Here is a 22,461-nt window from a genome sequence, read left to right on the forward strand (position 1 = left end):
ACTGATTTGTCCTTCTTTTACTTAGTCCAAACTCACTCTACTTGCCGCACAACAGGCCAATGAATCCGAGAGATGAGATGTTGAGGCAAGGAATATGACTTTATTCAGAAAGCCAGCTGACAGAGAAGATGGCAGACTAATGTTTCATAATAACCATCTTGTTGGGGTCTGGATACCAAGTTCTTTTGTAGAACCAGAGAGAGAACTGGTGAAGAACAAAAGTCAAAAGGCAGAATAGAGAGGGAGAGGCAGTGAGGAAGTCAAAAGGGCCATCAGTCTTGCAGAGCATCTCCAGGAATGGCCAGTCTTTGGAAGGTATGTGTTAATCTCTTCTTTATTTCAGCCTGTGAGCTGAACAAAGGCATTTTAGTCCAATAGTCAGGCAGAGGGGCACGGTCCTCAGAGGCAGGCCATTATGTATGATTATAATAACAACAGCAGGGAGAAGTGAGTCAAAGAAGTGGAGTCAAATTTGGCTCTTCTCTGCAATACTTCTGCCTGGACTCTGATTTGCTTCAGCTCTATACTGCCTGGCAGGAGCCTGCGGTCCAGTTCTTCCTTGAGTCACATGCTACCAGGTACTGTCACTTACCCTAGGAATGAGGGGGAACAAATAAAGCCCTCTTCCTGGAGATCACCACCTAGCTCCTCTCATTTTTAGTCCTTTCCTCAATCAGACAATTTGTAAAGCCTGTCTCTGTCTAAACAGGAGAAAATTCTCCTTGTCTTTGGAGAGCCATTACTTTGTATTTACTGGGGGGGGGGGGGATGTTAATAACATATCAAAAGTTGGAACAAGTAGCTATGGTTCCCCACTTCTCCTTGTGAATTATAAAAACAGGACTTTCTTTTGCTCTTTTAAATGATTCAGATTCAGATGCTATAGGAAACTTGTTATGGCATTTGTAAAAATATGGGGATCTTACCCAGCCCTGAATCATTTACTTCTTTCTTTCCATATGAATAGAGTCTCCCTTCTAGATCTGGGGCTTCCCTTATGGCTCAGCTGGTAAAAAATCTGCCTGCAATGCCGGAGACCTGGGTTCGATCCCTGGGTTGGGAAGATCCCCTGGAGAAGGGATCTCCAGAATTCTGGCCTGGAGTCCATGGGGTCCCTAGAGTCCATGGGGTCCGAAAGAGTTGGATACAACTGAGCGACTTTCCTTTTCACTTTCTCTTTCTAGACCTGACTGTTCCTGAAGGATTAGCATTCCTGTGGTGGGGGTTTCTTTGTGGGAACTTGAACCTTCAGTGGCTGTTGATAACTTGACCATTAAAATGGTCTAGCCTTTCTCGGAGATTAACCCATTAATGAAAGTGAAAGTTTGTCCCTCAGTCGTGTCTGACTCTTTCGTGGATTGTAGCCCACCAGGCTCCAGGCAAGAATACTGGAGCGGGTAGCCGTTCCTTTCTCCAAGGAATCTTCCTGACTCAGGGATTGAACCTGGGTCTCCTGCATTGCAGGCAGATTCTTGACTGTCTGAGCCACCAGAGAAGCCCTTAACACGTTTAGGGGTAGATTATATGGTCCCCATTCTGCAGATAAGATGGAGGAAATTGAATTTCAGAAGGATACACTTGGTTCAGAGGGGGAAGAGTCATAAAGTGCTGGAGTCAAGATTTGATTCAAGTCAGCCTTGAGTGTGAGCTGGTTCCACACTCCATGGAACTATGTCCCTGAAAATCAGGCCATCATAATTACGAAGTTAAACCTGTAAGGTCTGAATATATTGCCCCAGGGGCTGAATCTGCAGGACAGAGTGGGCAGTGCCTAAGGGTGCCTAGTGGAGCAGACTGTTCCAGAATGACCTGCTTGTAAAAATGAAAAGCTAAGCTTTCTGGGAAAAAACAAACAAAAAACTAACTTCCTTATAGTGTCCAAGAAATCAAATAACCTGTAGGAAGAACTTTGATCTTTTATTGCACTGATGCTGAAAGAACTTTGATGAGAGGGTGGGGCTGGCATTCAGGAAGAAATAAATACACAAGGCCCTGAGTTAGGGCACTCCCCACCTTCTCCTCAAACCCAGCACTCAGAGGCCATGGTGCAGCCATGAAGTTGGAAGTCAAGGACTGGTCTGTGTATAATGGGTGAGACCCAGTTATCCATGAGCTGACAAGCGGGGAGAAAATAACCAGGGTGGCATAAAACTGCCATTAGCTGGTAGGACATCCTCTCCCTGGGAGCTCAGAGGCATGACCAAGAGAGCAAGCAGGGCTGTGTTTAAGGCCGAAAAAGATGGGTCTTATGAGTTAGTAAGAAAAGAGGACCCTCACTGTCTCTGCAGATTAGAGAGGAAATGCCTGCCTATTCCTGAAAGATGGGGTGCAGGTCAGAGAGGGCACTTTGAAGAAAGGTTGGGGGTGGGTCACAGAAATGATGTGGAATGCTTGGGAACCAGTCTTGGGAGGGGCGAAAACTAGGACTGTTCTGTTGCTTAGCACCAGATGCTATGTACAGAATCAATACACAATAAATATTTGTTAGAGGAAAGAATGACTATGGGGAAATGGGAGGCAAAGCAGTGTGCTGGCTAAAGAGACAGCTCTAGAGCTGTCTGCCTGCACTGGAATCTCGGCTTCCTGGGTCCTCACTGGGAGACGCTGGAGGAGGTGGGCCTTTCTGGCTTCAGGTTGCTTGTCTGTAGGATGAGTAGTGTGTTAAGAGTTCCCACTCCTATGTGGGGCTGTCAGGGCTAAACAGAACATATGGTGTCCTGTCGGTACTCAGTAAATATTACCTCTGACTCTTCCTTCTCATCCTTCCCTTCTTCCTCTGATGACAACGATGATGATGATGATTAAAGTTCAGGCAGAAAGGAAAGAGTTGGAATTGCATTCTATCTGTAAATGTGTGACCTTGAGCGAATTACTTAACCTCTCTGGGCCTCAATGTAATCATCATAAAATAGAGATAATGGTACCCCTCCATAAGGTTGCTTGAGAATTCAGTTACAAGTGCATAGCATGGTGGCTGGTGCTGAGTTAAGCTCTCAACAAATGGTGCTGTCTTGGTGCTTATTATTAGTTATTGTTGCTATTTTACTAGATACCTTCTGCACAGATCAGCAAACAGACCTCCAATGGAGTTGGATGTCAAAGGTGGGGTTTAGAGTCCTCTTTTGCCAGGAAGGGTTCTCTCCTCAGAGGCAGGGTCAGGCTGAACTTTCTGACAGTTCAGTGAGTCATATGATACATCACGTTTGACAAGAGGTCCCAGAATGGAATAAAAAGAGACTGGACTATATTACTGCTCAGGTTATTTCCAGCCGCCAAAGGTTCAATGTTCCCAGAGACAAACCTACACGACGATGGAATGCTAATTATTAGGGAAGGTCATTTCTAGGAAAGACACTCTTTATTCATAGGGAAAGAAGAGACTGGGTAAGTTCTCTGGATTTTACAAGCCCAAACAAACAAATTCTGCTTTATATGGCATTTGAATCAGGGTGAGTGGTTTTTAAAAGAAGAAAAGAACATCCTATTTCTATAATTCATAAGAAGAACTGAGAACCATAGTTACTGCTTCCATACTTACTGTGTTTGTATCCCCAATAAACTCAAAATAGTGACAGGCAGACTTTTCTCCTGTGGTGGAGGCTTGACTTAGAACTGGAGAGACTTGGTGAGAGAGAATTGGTGGAGACTTGATTAGAAATTGTCTGATCAGGGGAAAGACCTTAAAAAGAGAGGGGCTAGGTGGTGATCTCCAATAAGATGACTTTCTTTGCCCCCAGAACCTCCATTCCTGGGGTGAGATGATGCTATGTGGGAGTATGACTCAGGATCTGTGGGCTCCTGCCTGCCGGGCAGTCCATACTAAGTCAAACAGGAGCCAGAGGACAATTTAGTAATCTTGACCTGTCTTTATTGAAAATGTTGATATTTAGTTCATCATGGATTTTTGCATTTTTCCTACTTTAAAAAATGTTGCATTAAAATGTTATTAATCCTGATTACTGGAATTTTTGGCACCCCTTGAATGTGTAACCCAGGCCAGGATCTTACTCCCTCACCCTGCTCCTGGCCCTGCTGCAAATAGCACTGAATCTAGAAACTTCCCACGCCTAACTTCATACGTACTCAGCATGGGCAAAAAGATGACTGTATTCAAAATGTGAATGCGGGACAAGCAAGTTGAAAAAGAGAGGATTCTCTTCCATAAGAGGAAGGGCCATTTATGATACTGCACTTCACTCTACATTGGCTGTGTTTCTTGGCCAAGGTACTTAGCCTTCTCAGTAGAATAAAGCTAATAATAGCATCTATTATATTACTAAGGCTATGGTAGGGACTTAATGGGTTAACACCTGTGAACTTCTCGTAACATGTCTGGCATATACATATTTGTTGTTTTGTTATCATTGGTTTCAGTTTCTCTTTTCCTGTCTGCAAATCTGGAATAATACTTAGATTGTGTTATATAATGTTTGTTTCAATAGGCCTTATAATAGGACTGTTATATTATACAGATCTGAATTAGTCTAAGAACTAAGCTTCTAGTCCCAGAGGTGGATTTAGAAAGGGGTTGTTTTTCTTCTAAATGAGGGAGGCTTGACACAGACCCAGAATCACAGTGTGGATGAAGCTCAACCTTTCCTGGCCCCTCCTGCCTTTCTGACACCCTCTAGCAGAGAAGAGGAAGATCCCCAGCCCCAGGGTAGGGGAGAGGGAGCGAGTGTTAGTGGAAGGAGACTCTGGAGACCCTTCCTTCTGTGGGCCTCAGTTCTTGGTAAGGGGCAAAGCAGAATGTAAGGTCTTACCCACTCCAAGAAAGTTTGTTAATAATGACAGAAGAAAGAACAGGTCAGAAAGGATCGGACACGACTGAGCGACTGAGCTGCATGCAAGAGAGAACACCTGAAGAGAGGTGGGCTAGGCCAAGGGAGGCAGATAGCCCTGGAGGACTGGGGTACCTAGTTTTTAAGGCAGGGTCGATTGCGTAATCCGAGGGGTCATTGACTGACAACTTTGACTGACAGCTGCAAGTTATGTAACAAGATTCTCTACTGTGCCTGGCCTGGTCATAGGTCAGTCTGTTATAATTAGATGCATGTATTCATGGAATATTTATGAGCAGTTAATGAGTCCAATAGCCACCAAGGGATTCTCTTGTACTGGATTAGAGGGAGGTGTGCGCATGTGCTAGAGTAGGGAAACTCCTCCCAGTCCACTGGTAGGGGGATTTTCCAGCCCCCTATTTTTGGAGTACTGGTAGGGGCATGTGAGGGGCTGGGCTGGTACATTGCTTGGTGGGTTTGGGTGGCTATTGGGCGGTTAGCTGAAGGGGTGGCCTCTTGTTGCTCTTAGCCGGCTTCCTTGCTGTCACTTAGGTTTATCATTTTTCCCTGCTCTGGGCAGGATTCTGAGCACATTGACAGTGGGGGAGGGGAAGAGGCAGGGTCTCCAAGAAGTGGGGTCCTTGCTTGGGCAGCAGAATCACCCACTCCTCCCAGCAGGTCTTTGCAGGTATAGGAGCCATGTTAGCTCCTTGTGTTGGGTCCAGCTCTCCCAGAAAGGGATCCTTGTTCTTCTGGGAAGGGCTGGGGCAGTCCAGCCAGGCAGAAAGGCATAAAACCCTCACATCTCTTCTCTTTCCACTTCTCTGCCTGCTCCTTGCTGATCCGTTCCCTGGCTAATTCGCAGTGATTCTCAAACCTTCATGCACGGAACCTGGTAAAAAGGCAGCTTCTCAGGTCCCAGCCCAGACCCACTGAATCAAAACTTCTGGGGATGGGACTTGAACTAGGGTGGTTTTCTTGGGACTAGCAGGTTTCCAGGACATGGAACTTTCAGTGCTAAAACTGAGAATGTCCTGGGGAAACTGGGACAAGTTGGTCACCTGATGATCCACAGGTCCCCATCTCCCTTAGGCTCCTGGGTGACTCTCCTGGGTTGATGGCCCCCAAAACACACAGATCAGTGATGCTTTAAATGTTTAAGTTCCTTTAGGCTCTATGCTTCACTCTCTTTTCCTTCCCTAGACTTGCAGTGGTAGTCCCATAATCACTCATGGTTATCTACATCAAAGTTAACGAAGTGTTAGTTGCTCAGTCATGTCTCTTTTTGACCCGATGGATGGTAGCCTTCCAGGCTCCTCGGTCCATGGAATTCTCCAGGCAAGAATACTGGAGTGGCTTGCCATTCCCTTCTCCAGAGGATCTTCCCGACCCAGGGATTGAACCCAGGTCTCTTGCATTGCAGGCATATTCTTTACCATCTGAATAAAATTAAAAATTCAGTTCCTCAGTTACAGAGTTGCACTAGCCACATTTTAAGTACTCGCTAGATACATGTGGCCAATGGTTGCTGTATTTGACAGTGTAATATAGAATTATTCCATCATCATAAAAAGTTCTACAGGCACACCTCAATTTATATTGTTTTTTTTTACATATTGAAGGTTTGTGACCACGCAGTACCAAACAAGTCTATTGGTGTTGTTTTTCCAACAGCATTTGCTGACTTTGTGTCTCTGTGTCACATTTTGGTAATTCTTGCATATTTTAAACTTTTTCATTGTTATTTTGTTATGGTGATCTGTGAACGGTGATCATTGATGTTACTATTGCCGAAAGATTGACTTGTTGGAGGCTCAGATAACAGTTTCCATTTTTAGCAATTAAATATTTTTAAATTAAAGTGTACCCATTGTTTTTTAAAGATGTAATACTGTTGCATACTTAATAGACCACAGTATATATAAACAAATTTTATATGCACTGGAAAACAAAAAAATTCACATGACTCACTTTATTGTAATATTCACTTGGTTGCAGTGGTCTGGGACTGAACTCAGAAAGTGTGAGTCCTCAGTCGGGTCTGACTCTTCACGACCCCATGGACTGTAGGCCTCCAGGCTTCTCTGTCCATGGGATTCCCCAGGCATGAATACTGGAGTGGATTGCTATTCCCTTTTCCAGGGCTACCTCTGTGCTAAATTCTTTGGATAGATTTTTGCCATGTCAAGGTGATGTCCTTCATAGGATGAAAATTCATGTTCATTTTCTAGTCTTTGACACTTTCTTATGTGCTTAACAAGCTAAAAATCTTACATTCTTTTGGCATTCCTAAAATACAACTACTGTTCCTGGGGAATTAAGTAAGTCTCTTAAAATGTAGTAAATTCCTTGTTGAAAACTTGAAAAAAGACAAGATATTTTGTTATGTTTTGTTATTTCTCCCCCTTCTATTCATAGCAAACCAAACCTTATTTTCTGAGGGCTCCAATGTGTGGTTTTGAATGTGCCTGAGGCAAAGGCAGAAACAGTTTCTAAAACAATTTAGTTCTGGGGGAAGACTCTCATGGGGTGCGAGCTAACAAATGTTTAGTTTCGGGATGAATTAGTTAAACGGGTGATTGAAGGATTTTCCCTCACATGCTTTAAAGAGATTGATTTCCTTGGTCTTATTTCCTTGTTCTGCACTTTCCCTGCAGATAAAGGATTCTAAGGTATTTGTTTACAGTGGCTTCAATGATGACAGCCAAAGTAATCATTAAGCTAACATGACCAGCCCAGAAGAACAACAAGGCACTTGTGAGGAAATAAAGTCTGATACGTGGATGTGTTTGAGCGTGTGGCCTCATGCCTGGGCAAGCACTCTCAGACAAGTGGTGGTCTTTGTTCTCTGAGTGGGAATTGACTTTCCAAGATCAGGTGCCTGAAAGGAAACGAAGCTTCTAGAACTGCGATTATGAGGATTTGGCTCAGATGAGATGCCTGGGAATGAGCAATGTCTTCTTTTTAAACTCCTTTTCCTTCCCTTTCAGAAATTCTTAGAATTACAGCTGGTATTTCGAATGTGTGTGGAGGGGAAGGGGAGAGTATGTAATTATATTATTGTATAATGTCCTTTGTTTCCCTAAATATTGTCATTTGCATTCCACCTTCATACTTGTTACCCACTTTTTGTACTATGAATGTTATTATTTATCTTTTTTTTTAACCTAATAGATTTATTTTAAAAGGAAACATGTCATTATTGTAAGTGGAAAATTTGTATCACTTTCTTATACATATAGGTGACTATATAGTCATATTTATTTTATAAACATTATTATATTTATTTACCTTTATATGTATTTATAGACATATATGAAAAAAGTGAAAAGTGTTAGTTGCTCAGTCATGTCCAACCCCATGGACTGTAGCCCGCCAGGCTTCTCTGTCCATGGAATTCTCTAGGCAAGAGTGCTAGAGGGGGAAGTCATTCCCTTCTCCAGCGAATCTTTCTTACCCAGGGATCGAACCTGGGTCTCCTGCATTACAAGCAGATTCTTTACTATCTGAGCCACCAGGGAAGCCCATAGACATACATACACACAGGGAAAACCAACCATGTCATTAAATTCTAGCTAGATTGTGGAAGAAGCATCTCAAAGGCTACATTCGGTATGATTTCATTTATATGACATTTTGAAAAATGCAAAAGTATTGGGATGGAGAACAGACCCTTCTTGGGTGAAGGATGGGAGGGTGATTTCAGGGAATGGCAGAGGGGAGTTTAAGGTGATGAAACTGTCTGTATCCTGATTGTAGTGGTGGTTGTGCATGTGCTCACAGAACTAAATATCCCAAATATTTTGCTGCATGTTAATTTAAAAGTGAAATTGTTAGAGTCTAGTCATAAGCTGTGGCCTCATGAAGGTTCTAAACGTGAGTTTTGCTCTCCCCTCATTGAAAAAGAGACTGTGGCCCATTCGGAGAGTTGTTGAAGAACCATTAGCACTAGTGGAGATGATGTAGTCATTAACTTGAATCACTGAACAAGAACTAAAAAGGAAGGAGATAATAAATAATAAAATCTTGTTATTTTCCATGAGGAAATTTCTCCTTTCAAGAATCCCTGTGATGATCTGAAACCCTCAGTTTATAAATGGGATGTGTCTGTGGCCACAGTGGACCCAGGCCTGAGAAGGTCTGAGTGAACCTTTCCCCACTCCCCACTCTCCCAGGATGGTCCAGCAGATCCCAGTTAGATTGGCTTGCCTTCCCACTGGCTGCCAACAAGATAGGCTCTAGGCAATGCATGTGATGAATGAGAACTTTGTGAGACAAGATTCCTTCATTCCTTCAACAAATATTGAGTGTCTCCTTTGTCTCCTATGTGCCAAGCATGGTGCTAGATCCTGGGGAGATACTGAGAAAAATAGAACAACTCCTACCCTCACAGAGCTCTCAGTCAATGGAAGACACATTTTGAACAATAAGTGCACAAAATTAATATATAATTACAAATTGATAAGTCCTGTGGAAAGGGGACAGGATGCTATGAGAGAAACACAAGAATTGTTTGGATGTGGAGGATTAAGGGAGGCCTCTCTGTGAAGGCAGAGATGAAGCCGACTCCTTAAGGATGAGGAGTTAACCTGACCAGGAGTGGAGGGAAAAGCATTCTTGGTGGAGGGAACAGCATGTATGAAGGTCATGACCCAGGAAAACAGGCCAGCGTGTTTATACAAAGTTTGGCAAACTACCCTCCATAAATGCAACCCCTGTAGCTGAGAATGGTTTTAAATTATTTTTTTAAAAAAAAGAAGTTTGCACGCTGAAGAATTGATACTTTTGAGCTGTGGTGCTGGAGAAGACTCTTGAGAGTCCCTTGGACAGCAAGGAGACCAAACCAGTCAATCCTAAAGGGAATCACCCTGAGTGTTCATTGGAAGGACTGATGCTGAAGCTGAAGCTCCAGTACTTTGGTCGCCTGTTGCAAAGAGCTGACTCACTGGAAAAGACCCTGAAGCTGGGAAAGACTGAGGGCAAGAGGAAAAAGGGGGCAACAGAGGATGAGATGGTTGGATGGCATCGTTGACTAATGGACATGAGTTTGAGCAAACTCAGGGAGATAGTGAAGGACAGGAAAGCCTGGTGTGCTGTAGTTCGTGGGGTCGCAAAGAGTCGGACACGACTTAGTGTGAACAACAAGAAAATGAGAGCATGAAGTCCCCCCGCCAAAACGAGTGGAGACTGAGCGAGCGTATGCCCCTGCTGCCTGATTCCGAGGAGGCAGGTGGTAGTATGTCTCAGAAGTATTGATACATCCCTTTTACTTCCTAATCATACAAAATGTCCACTTCTTTCTCTTTGATGAAAAGATCTCAGCTCTGTTTCCCTTTCCTTTCCTTTTTTTCCTGTAAATTTTTCTTTATGTCATAAACTTAGAGAGCTGTAAAAGCCTTTTTTTAGATCTCCTATGTTAATCTCAGTTTAACTCAGCCATTCTCAAAGGTAGGGGTAAGGAGGGGTAGGGGAACAGCCGATTTATTTCCCACTGGACTTTGACAATTCCTGACAAGGTACCACAGACTGGTTGGCTTACCAGAAATGTATTATCTCACAGTTCTGCAGGCTGGAAGTCTGAAATCAAGGTGTTGGGAGGGTAATCATCCCTCCAACGCTTATAGTGGAAGGATCCTTGCTTGCCTCTTCCAACTTCTAGTAATCCTTGGCCTGAGGCAGGAGAATGCCAATCTTCATGGCATCTTCCCAGTGTCTCTTCACACACTCCTCCCTGTGTGCATGGCTGTGTCCAAAGTTCCCCTGCTAACAAGGACAACAGTCATACTGGACCTTAATGACCTCATCCTAGCTTGATTACCTGTTGGAAGATCCTTTGTCCTAATAAGGTCACAAACTGAGATACCAGAGGTTAAGTACTTCTGTATATCTTTTACTAGGGACATAATTCAACCCCTAACAGTGGTCAACATATAAACAATATGAAGTGGAAAATCACCAACCAAATTCAAAATCATGCTGGCTTCTGGACAGAGAAAGGGGGAGGGGGATAGTGGTGGAAAACTGGGTTGAGGGGAAGCTTGAGAGTTTCCATTTTACCAGTCATGTTTTATTTCCTTGAGAAAATAAGGACAAATCTGGAATTAACATGAAAAAGATTAGTATTTGGTAGTATTTATTCTTTTGCTCTCTGTACTTGATTGTTGTCCATTTTTTAAGTCTTGAGAGGAAAGAAACTAAGAAGGCATTGAACTGGCATGACCCTCCTTCATAGGCACCGGTAAGGGGTGTGGTGTGACACCATCTCTTGTAGAAGTCAAAGTCCTCTGTCATCTGATTTTCAGGATGTATGGCCTGCAATCAGCAGCTGGGAATTTTCAGACTTCAGATTCACATTAAGGACTATAACCTTCTGGAAATCGTCCCCGATCCAGCTTCTATCAACAGCCAGTGGGAGAGAAAACACACATCCATCCGACTCTGAAGTTCCAGCAGCATCTGCAGACCACATCAGTTTGTGTGAAGTTTGCATTCATTTGGGACAAAGTGAGAAAAACGAGGATAGAGATGTAAGTTTTTAAGGTTAATCTATTCAATTAAATGGGCCGTTCTTCCTTTTTAGATTGGGAATTTTTCCTTTTAAAAAATGTCTATAAAATGTTTTCTGAAATAACAGTGATAGTAGGTCATGGTAGCTGTTGTTGCTTTTAATGTCTTTAGTTAGCAAAATAAAATGTAGCATTCCCCCCCCCCCCAGAAAAAAGAAAAACCTGAAAAATTTGGTTGGTCTAAATCAAAATGATGGTGGCTCTTTGGAACTAATTGAAAATTTCTACAGACTCACTTTGATTACTTTGACTGTGGATCTTAAATTTGTATGTATTGTATACCATGTATAAGCATGTTGGTTTCATTTAGGTTGAAAGGTTGTCTTGTGTTGGAAAAACAAAGTTCTTCCCATTAGAAGATAAGACATACAGCTGAAATTAGAATTTGTGGCCTCATTTTGGCTCTTACGGAGTGATGTCCTGCCTTTGGTGGTGGCCAGGTTAGCTTTTACAAGGCTCTGCCTTCTCTTCCCTTGTCTTTCAGGTAATAATTGGCCCTGATTAGCAAAATTAACCTTTGTGCAGTTTACGACTGCCTCGTGATTCTAGCGTGGGGTTGGGCAGGAGACGGGAAAAGGAGATTAGAAAGAAGAGCCATACAAAGCTGGCCGTCTTCTGCTGGAACATGGAGATCTAGAGCATTCTTTTTTAGCTCCACGATATTCCATTGTGCAGGTGTGCTGTCACTGATTTGATCCATCCCTTGTTGATGGGTTTTTGGATTGTTTCCATTTTTTCTGAGTACACATAAAGCTTGGTCTTAATGACTCCATGTCACTGTTTTCTGAGGTCATTGGTGACTGCAGAACAAAGATCGTGGGTGGCTTGCTTTGGCTTATGCTGGTTTAATTCTGGGAAACCTAAGAGGCAGTAGAGATAAATAGCCTGTCTGTGACCTTATCGGATTCTAGGATGCAATTTATCCCTTGAACATTATTGGACTAGCTAAATGCAAGGTTGTTATGATCACCCATTCAAACCAGGAGACTTGAAAGATCAGATAAGAAGCTTGCAATTAACGGATTCAAAAGACATATAATTGTGTGGGAATGTGACTGATAACCAATGAAACAGTGAAGTAGGAAACCCTAAATGGATGTCGAAAGGAGGACTCAGAATAGATGATTCAATGGCCCTTATTGGGAAGATACTAGAGCAACAAAATTTAGAGGCAAAAATATGTATAATATACTCTATGAAATCTAAAATCCATATTTTATAATAACTATAAACGCAGTATAACTTTTAAAAATTGTTAATCACTATATTGTACACCTGTAACTTACACAATATTATACCTCAACTATATTTCAATAAAAAGGAAAATATATATGTATTTGAGCTTCTTCCAAGGCACAAAGAGAAATTTTTCCTTGGAAAGGACAGGATATTTGTACCTCTAATAGCTAGTAGGAAACTATGAGTCAATTTCTCAGAAAACCACTCCCACTTAATTTCCCTGTCAGCTCAAGACTATTTCCTTGTAGCTATTTCCTCCTCTCCCTTTTCTGTCAGTCATTTTCTCTGGGCTTGTCTTTTTGCTTACTTAGGAATTTGTCCGACTAGGTGGTAGTGGCTAGAGCACATTTGTGCCTGGTCTGTGAAAAAGATAAGTGCGCTATACAAACTCCTGTCACAAGACGTCAGTAGAACAGAGAACTGTACCGGCAGATTGAAACTCATTATTGGCTGATCACATATAGTATCTATCTATCCATATTTGTGTTCTATGAATATATTCATGAACTTATATATTCATAAATATGTTCATGAATACATATATTAAATGTGTGTGTTGTATGAATAGGTATGTTCATACAATAAACACACAGAGATAAACAGGTAAATAACTAGATGATTGATAGATAAGTAGACAGATGTTATATGTGATCAGCCAACAGTTCATTCATTCATGAATATATTCACAAATATATATATATTCATATAATACACAAAGATATATTTGTCAAAGATTCTAAATGATCTTGTATTGTCAGACTAGGCTAGACTCTGCTGCATTAAGAAACAAACTCAAAATCTCAAGGGCTTAACTCCTGAAAGTTTATTTCATGTTCATGAAGTGCTGTTATGGGTTATTGGGGGTGGGTTGTGCTCCATTTAGTCATGGATCTATGGGTGGAGAATGGGTCTCCATCTGCAATGTCACTGGTTGCCATGGCAGGGGAAAGGTACTAGAAGGTTGTGATTTTGACTCTTAAATTCTTTTGCTTGGCAGTAATACATGCTTACAGCCCACTGGCCAAAAATAGCCCAATGCCACTGCCTATATGGAAGGGGGTTCTCATCTCACAGTGGCCTGCAGGGACTCCAGAGCTCCCCCAACACACCCCACCCCCAGCCCCAACAGCTCGTCTTGGAGTTGCTGGAGGGTCTGAGCTCTTTGCTGGTGACCCTGAGCTGTATTATGTGGTCATCTGACCCCTTTATAAGGTCCTCGTGACACATTTTTTTCAGAAATTCATCCTGGGGAGAAGCATGTACTTCTTGAAAAACTGATATACTTCCTATTTTTCAGAAGAAATGAGTATCACATAACTTGTATGATTCTCTTTCAGTCTGGACTAAGAAGAAGCTCACAGCAAAATTTAGTTCTCATTTACAGTCACTATGTCAACTGAGGAATTTGGTAGAATTTCTTTTCCTTCTACTTTATTATAAAGGATTTCTATCTTTTAAAATTATGTCCTAGTTGAGTGCCTGATTTTTAAAAAATTGATGTATAAGTTGCTTTACAACATTGTATTAGTTTCTATATATGAATTCACATACACACACACTCACATCAGTTCAGTTCAGTTCACTCACTCAGTCGTGTCCAACTCTTTGCAACCCCACGGACTGTAGCACGCCAGGCCTCCCTGTCCACCACCAACTCCCGGGATTTACTCAAACTCATGTCCATTGAGTCAGTGATGCCATCCAACCATCTCATCCTCTGTCAGCCCCTTCTCCTCCTGCCCTCAATTTTTCCCAGCATCAGGGTCTTTTCAAATGAGTCAGTTCTTCGCATCAGGTGGCCAAAGTATTGGAGTTTCAGCTTCCGCATCAGTCCTTCCAATGAATATTCAGGACTGATTTCCTTTAGGATGGACTGGTTGGATCTCCTTGCAGTCCAGGGGATTCTCAAGAGTCTTCTCCAACACCACAGTTCAAAAGCATCAATTCTTTGGCATCAGCTTTCTTTATAGTCCAACTCTCACATCCATACATGACTACTGGAAAAACTATAGCCTTGACTAGATGTACCTTTGCTGGCAAAGTAATGTCTCTGCTTTTTAATATGCTGTCTAGGTTGGTCTCTCTCTCTCTCTCACACACACACACACACACACACACACATATATTCTTTTTCAGATTCTTTTCAACTATATGTAGCCTATACATATAGTGAATAAAGTGGAGTTGCTCAGTCATGTCCGAATCTTTGTGACCCTATGGACTGTAGCCCACCAGGCTCCTCCATCCAAGGGATGTTCCAGGCAAGAATACTGGAGTGGGTCACCATTTTGTTCCCCAGAGGGTCTCCCTGGGTCCAGGGATCGAACTCGGGTCTCCCTCATTGAAGGCAGACTCTTTTACCGTCTGAGCCACCAGGGAATCCCATGTAGCTTATTATGAGATATTAACATAGGTCCCTGTGCTATACAGTAAGACCTTGTCATTTATCTATTTTATACATAGTAGTTTGTGTCTGCTAATCCTAACTCCCAGTTTATCCTTCCCCTATACCTTTCCCCTTTGGTAACCATAAATTTCTCTGTATCTGTGAGTCTATGTATAGACTGTGTATATCTGAGAGTCTGTTCCTGTTTTGCAAATAAGTTCATTTGTACCATTTTATTTTTAGATTCCACATGTAAGTGACATCACATTTGTCTTTCTCTGTGTGACTTACTTCACTTAATATGATAATCTCTAGGTCCATCCATGTTGCTGCAAATGGAATTCCTGACTTTTGTTGTCCACCAAGCCTTCTTTCTTGTGATAGCTGCCAGGGTTTTCATTACACATAAATCAAAATAGTGGTAAATAATATCTTCTATTCAGTGAATGTTTCCTTGATGCCAGTTCTTTATGTGCCCCATGTTGTTCACTCCTTCCAACTCTATGAGGCATTATTAGTCAGTATTGGATAGATGAGCAAACAGGATCAAAGAGATTAAGTGATTTGCCCAAGTCCACACAGCTAGCAGATGGAAACTAAACGCGATGCCAAGGGCTTGATTCCTAACCATTTCATTGCACAGCATTACATAGACAAATCTCTTATGATTATGTAGTAGAAGTGACAAACAGACTCAAGGGGTTAGATCTGATAGAGAGCCTGAAGAACTGTGGTCGGAAGTTCGTGACATTGTACAGGAGGCAATGATCAAGACCATCCCCAAGAAAAAGAAATGCAAGAAGGCCAAATGCTTGAGCAGGCCTTACAAATAGCTGAGAAAAGAGAAGCAAAAGGCAAAGGAGAAAAGGAAAGATATTCCCATTTGAATGCAGAGTTCCAAAGAATAGCAAGGAGAGATAAGAAAGCCTTCCTCAGTGATCAATGCAAAGAAATAGAGGAAAACAATAGAATAGGAAGGACTAGAGATCTCTTCAAGAAAATTAGAGATACCAAGGGAAGATTTTATGCAAAGATGGGCTCAAAAAAGGGCAGAAATAGTTTGGATCTGACAGAAGCAGAAGATATTAAGAAGAGGTGGCAAGAATACACAGAAGAACTGTACAAAAAAGATCTTCACGACCCAGATAACCATGATGGTGTGACCATTCAACTAGAGCCAGACATCCTGAAATGTGAAGTCAAGTGGGCCTTACGAAGCATCACTAATAACAAAGCTAGTGGAGGTGATGGAATTCCAGTTGAGCAATTTCAAATCCTGAAAGATGATGCTGTGAAAATGCTGCACTCAATATATCAGTAAATTTGGAAAACTCAGAGGTGGCCACAGGACTGGAAAAGGTCAGTTTCCACTCCAATCCCAAAGAAAGGCAAGGCCAAATAATGTTCAGACTACTGTACAACTACACTCCTCTCACACGCTAGCAAAGTAATGCTCAAAATACTTCAAGCAAGGCTTCAACAGTACATAAACCAAGACCTTCCAGATATTTCTAAAGCTGAATTTAGAAAAGGCAGAAGAGCCAGAGATCAAATTACCAACCTCCATTGGATCATAGAAAAAGTAAGAGAGTTCCAGCAAAACATCTACTTCTGCTTTATTGACTATGTCAAAGCCTTTGACTGTGTAGATTACAACAAACTGTGGAAAATTCTTCAAGAGATGGGAATACCAGACCACCTGACCTGCCTCCTGAGAAATCTATATGCAGGTCAAGAAGCAATTGTTAGACCTGGACATGAAACAATGAACTGGTCCAAATTGGGAAAGGAGTACATCAAGGCTGTATGTTGTCACCCTGCTTATTTAACTTATATGCAGAGTACATCATGAGAAATGCCCGGCTGGATGAAGCACAAGTTGGAATCAAGATTGCCAGGAGAAATATCAATAAGCTCAGATATGCAGATGACACCACCCTTATGGCAGAAAGAGAAGAAGAACTGAAGAACTTCTTGATGAAAGTGAAAGAAGAGAGTGAAAAAGTTGGCTTAAAACTTGATTTAGAAAACTAAGATCATGGCATCTGGTCCCATCACTTCATGGCAAATAGACAGGGAAACAATGGAAACAGTGAGAGACTTTATTTTCTTGGGCTCCAAATCATTCAGATGGTGACTGCAGCCATGAAATTAGAAGACAGTTGCTCCTTGGAAGAAAAGCTATGACCAACCTAGACAGCGTATTAAAAAGCAGAGACATTACTTTGCCAACAAAGGTCCATCTAGTCAAGGCTATGGTTTTTCCAGTAGTCATGTATGGATGTGAGAATTGGACCATAAAGAAAGCTGAGCACCGAAGAATTGATGCTTTTGAACTGTGGTGTTGGAGGAGACTCTTGAGAGTTGCTTGGACTGCAAGGAGATCAAACCAGTCAATCCTAAAGAAATCAGTCCTGAATATTCATTGGAAGGACTGATGCGGAAGCTGAAACTCCAATACTTTGACCCCCTGATGCAAAGAACTGACTCATTTGAAAAGACCCTGATGCTGGGAAAAACTGAAGGTGGGAGGAGAAGAGGATGACAGAGGATGAGTTGTTTGGATGGCATCACCGACCCGATGGACATGAGTTTGAGCAAGCTCCGGGAGTTGCTGATGGGCAGAGGGGCCTAGCTTGTTGCAGTTCATGGGGTCACGAAGAGTCAGACACTACTAAGAGACTGAGCTGAACTGACATCAACAGATGATTCAATTCAGATAATGTGTCCTGTTCTCACCTAGTTTTTGCTTTCATCCACTCAGATGTTCTGTGATGCATATGTGAGAAAACTGCCAATGTTTGTGAACTAGAGCCATTCATTTATTTTCAACTAGTGTAATTAGAAGGAATTAGAAGGGGAAATAGAAGGTCTCACATTATGGTTTCTGGTTTAGATCTTTCTCATTTCCTTTTTCTTTTTAAGAGTGAGAGGTTGTATATTTATAGAGAAGTACACAGTTCTTACTACAGTCCATGACACAACCAAGCAACTGAGCATGCACGCACCCACACAGTTCTTACGTGTACTTGATGTGCACACACATGCCACCGTGTAACCACCACCCAGATCAAGAGGAGAACATTCCTAGAAACCCAGAGGCTTGCTCACTCATATTGTTTCCCATCTCCCCCCTTCCCCAAGGTGATCGCTATTCTGATTTCTAGCCCCGTTATTTAGTTTGCCTGTTCTTGAACTTTATACAGTCTGTAGTCTTTTGTATCTGAATTTCAATCATCATTGCCTCTGTGAGATGAATCCATGTCATTGCATGTCACAGAAGTTCAGTCTTTGTTACTGCTGTGTAGTATCTCATTGTATGAATATGCCACAATTTATTTACTTATTCTACTGTTAGCTTGTTTCCAATTTCTGGCTCTTATGTAAGAAAAGCATGTATGAGCATTCTCATTGCCTTTTGGTGGACATGTTTTTCTCTTTTAGGCTGGTATTGTAACAGGTTTTATTTTCTTAGATTTAGTTGGCATCATTTAGTTTGTTAGATGTAATAGTCATAGCTAAGGTTTTAGTAGGCCATGGAAATCCTAAACCTTAAATAAATATATATTAATTTCTAGTCTTACAATATAAGTAAATGAATGCATTCATTTTCCATGTTATGAAAAATAAGTTGCCATAAAGCCCAGCATTTAGTCTTTCGAGCACTCAGTTTGTGTGGATGTTTCTATTTGTAAAACTCAGCATATTAGTTGACATTCTCTTTCATTTGTGTATGACAAAAGCCCAACTCAAACAGTTGTAAGTCAAAAGGGGAATGTAATGACTCAAGTATCCAGTGGCTGGCTGCCTTCAGGCATGGCTGGATTCAGGTGCTTAAACAATGTCATAGCATTTGATCCTTCTTTCTGTTTATCTCTTGGTTCTGTTCTCTTTGCTCTTGGCACTAGTCTCAGGCAGGCCTCCTTCCCTGGTGACCTCTGACAGCTTCAGGCTTGTAACTTCCTAAGTCCCAAGTCCAACCAAAAGAGAGAGCTTCTCTTTTTCAACATTTCTGATAAAACTCCCAGAATTGAGTCTCACTGGCTCTGACTCAATCACTGTGGCCAGGAAGCAAATAATTCTGATTGGGTCACACATTTACACCTGGCTGACTTGAAATGAGAGGAAAAATGTTACTACAAAAGAGAGAACTGGATGCTAGACAGGGACACAAATAATGAAAAACTTTCTGCTATGCTGAAAAGGTTGTAGATGACAGCGGCAGAAGGTTAATTCTTTAGCTCTGATTACTCAACAAAAAGTCTAACCCTTTTCACTTTTATATAGAGATAAATCTGTAAACATTGGCTGAACTTTAAAAGTGGTCTACTTGCTTCTTTCAAAAGCATCACCATTTATCCAATCATGATGGCTCAAATTGTGGAGTTAATTTCTGACTTTTCTTTTCCTTAGCTTTCACCCTTCCTGTATCAGGTCAGTCCACAAATTCTAATAATTCTTTGTTTAAATTTTCTCCCTTCTTGTATTCTTCTCTGTTCTGACTGACACTACACCAGAAGTTCCAGGCTTATAGCCTATCACCGCAGCAACCTAGTGAAATAAGAGCATACCCTTCCCAGTTAGTCCCGTTAAGGTCCTGGAAGACTGACCTGGGTTATGTGCCCATTCCTGAACCAAACCCTGGGGCAAGGGGTATGGTGGACACTGATTGGCCAGAGTTGGTCATGTGACCGTCCTTGGAGTCAAGAATGCAATTTGCCTTTCCTTAGACCATGAGTGTGGCAGGGGCAGGGGCTCAGAGGAAAATCAGGGCCTTGATGCCAAAAGAAGGAGAAACAGGTTAAAGGCAAGTAAAAGCAATAGATGGCTCACTTAGAAATTAAGACCCCATCACTTTTGATTTGAAAGTATATTTTATCTATAGATGAAAGTTTATAGGACTCAAAAAACCATATTTTCAAACTGGAAGGGGTGGTGGTGTTTGTCTCCTTACCCAAGCCCTCTCTGCTGAGCCGCGCTTAGTCACTCAGGCATGTCCGACTCTTTTCGACCCCATGGACTGCAGGCTCCTTTGTCCATGGGGATTCTCCAGGCAGAAATACTGGAGTGGGTTGCCATGCCCTCCTCCAGGGGATCCTTCCAACCCAGGGATTGAACCCAGGTCTCCTGCATTACAGGCAGACTTTACTGACTGAGCGACCAGGGGAGCTCCATTGTGCATGCATAGTAATTTATGCCTTGAACTCAAAACAAGTACAGTCCAAGTGCTTAAAAAGTCCTTGTTTCCTCCAGTCTTTTGGTTCATTGCTTCCTCCCCCATAACCAGGAGAAGGTATTTGTCAGGATGTAAGTTTGGTTAAATGTATCAGACCCAGAAACAGTGGTTTATACAAGATAATGGTTTCTTTCTTTCTTTACATAAAAGCCCAAGCTGATATTGAGCACTGATCTGTGAAATCATCAACAAGCCAGGCTGTTGTGCTGCCCTCCTAGGTGGGTGCTGCCTGTGTGTGCATGGCCCAGGTGTTGTTGTTCTGTTGCTAAGTCATGTCCAACTGTTTGCGACCCCAGGGACTGCAGCACGCCAGGCTCCCCGGTCCTCCACTATCTTACAGAATTTGCTCAAAATCATGTCCATTGAGACAGTGATGCTATCTAACCATCTCATCCTCTGCAGCCCTCTTCTCCTTTCACCTTCACTCTTTCCCAACATCAGGGCCTTTTCCAGTGACTCATTTCTTCACATCAGGTGGCCAAAGTATTGGAGCTTCAGCTTCAGCATCAGTCCTTCCAATGAATATTCAGGGTTGATTTCCTTTAGGACTGACTGACTTGACCTCCTTGCAGTCCAAGAGACTCTCAAGTCTTTTCCAACACCACAATTTGAAAGCATCAATTCTTTGGCACTCAGGCTTCACGACCATACATGACTAAAAACCACTGTGGTTTTTTACTGGGAAAAAAACCACAGCTTTGACTAGACGGACCTTTGTCGGCAAAGTGACATCTCTGCTTTTTAATATGCTGTCTAGGTTTGTCATAGCTTTCCTTCCACAGAGCAAGCGTCTTTTGATTTCATGGCTGCAGTCACCATCCACAGATGGCCCAGATGGCACCCCATCATTTCCACACTCCAGTCCACGGAAGTGGGAAGACTGAGAAAGGGAGGAATATCCCTTCTCTTTAACAGCACAGCCTAGAAGTACTATATACCGCTTCTGCCCACATCTCATTGCCCCCTCTCATGGCTGCACGTACAGGCACAGGAGGCTGGGAGATATAGTCTCTATTTTGGACAGTTGTGTACCTAACTAAGAAGGGAAAAAGAACCGATACTGCAAGGTAACCATCAATTATTGCAGGGAAGAAAGGGGAAAAAAATCTGACGTTTTCTTCCTTTTGTTTTTCAGATAAAGAAAGAGATTGCCGAATAACTGCAGATGCATTTTAATGCTCCAGAGTAAATATGTCTGCCTACAGGAATAGCGCTTATGAGGAAGACCCAGATTACCCTGACTATTCTGAGTCTCGAAACCATACTCAGGGGTATTTGAAAACTCCAGGTCCTCTGAACAACTCAGATGACCCCAGGACCAGGAGCAAACCATACCTAGCAGAGTCCAGAACAAGTCCAGACTATCTTGAGTCTCTAGCAGAACCAGATTATCCTGGATCTCGGAGTAATCCAGACTACCCTGGCACCAGGAGCCATCCATACTCTGCAGGGACAGACTATCCCAAACCTTTGGCAGAACCAGAGTATATTCGATCTCAGAGGAATCCATACCAGCCAGGCTCATCTGGAGAGCCAGACTACTCTCAGTCTCAACGAAATCCTGATTTTCCTGGTTCCAAAGGCAGAGGAAACTACACAGGCTCCAGAATAAATCCAGATTATCTTGACTCCTTGGGAGAACCAGACTACCCTGGAGCTCAGGAAAACTTGAACTCTTCTGGCCCCAGAGCCACTTCAAACCATCCAGGCTCCAGAAGGAATCCAGAACATGCTAGCCCCAGAGTCAAGGCATACATAGACTCCCTGGGAGAACCTGATTATCCAGGTGCTGAGAGTCAATCTAACCATCCACACTTTTTTGGAGAACCAGACTACCCAGGTGCTGAGGACTGTCGGAACTCTACAAACTTTTGGGGAAAGCCTGATTACCCAGGTGCTGAGAATGGTCATGATTATGGCTCTTCAGAGGACCCGGAAATGGCCAGGCAGTAAGTGCTAGAATCTCCCTCCAGTGGGGATGGGAGATGAAGGTTAGATCATGAAGTCAATTAGTGTTTAACTTAATTGGGATAAGGACACATATGATGATTCCCATGACCTGGATTTATGGTGAAACTTTCATACCTACCTGTATACCTCACCTGGGCCTTGGATTCTCAGCCTGAGGCTTCATGCTCTTAACTGATCATAATCTTTCATCACTTCTTGCTTGTGTAACATCTTTCCCAGTCTCTTATCTCTTCCTGCCTAGTCCCTGTAAGACATTTAGATCGCACTGTTTTGACCCTGCTA

General features: G+C 42.4%; 1 protein-coding gene across 5 annotated transcripts in view; it reads left to right on the plus strand.

The window, feature by feature from the left end:
• Positions 1 to 22,461, plus strand: part of TMC5 (transmembrane channel like 5) — a 77,965-nt gene that overhangs the window by 4,462 nt on the left and 51,042 nt on the right. For 3 of the 5 annotated variants that reach the window (XM_043915579.1, XM_043915582.1, XM_043915583.1), the window contains exons 2-3: positions 11,084 to 11,308; positions 21,344 to 22,157. In XM_043915579.1, the coding sequence (XP_043771514.1) occupies positions 21,400 to 22,157 (758 nt within the window). In that variant the 5' untranslated portion in view covers positions 11,084 to 11,308; positions 21,344 to 21,399. Of the gene's footprint in view, positions 1 to 2,019; positions 2,092 to 3,258; positions 3,385 to 11,083; positions 11,309 to 21,343; positions 22,158 to 22,461 lie in introns of those variants that run through there. The other 2 variants (XM_043915581.1, XM_043915580.1) reach the window with 2 other exon arrangements.

Source organism: Cervus elaphus, chromosome 10 (assembly GCF_910594005.1).
Source record: "Cervus elaphus chromosome 10, mCerEla1.1, whole genome shotgun sequence".
NCBI lineage: Eukaryota > Metazoa > Chordata > Mammalia > Artiodactyla > Cervidae > Cervus > Cervus elaphus.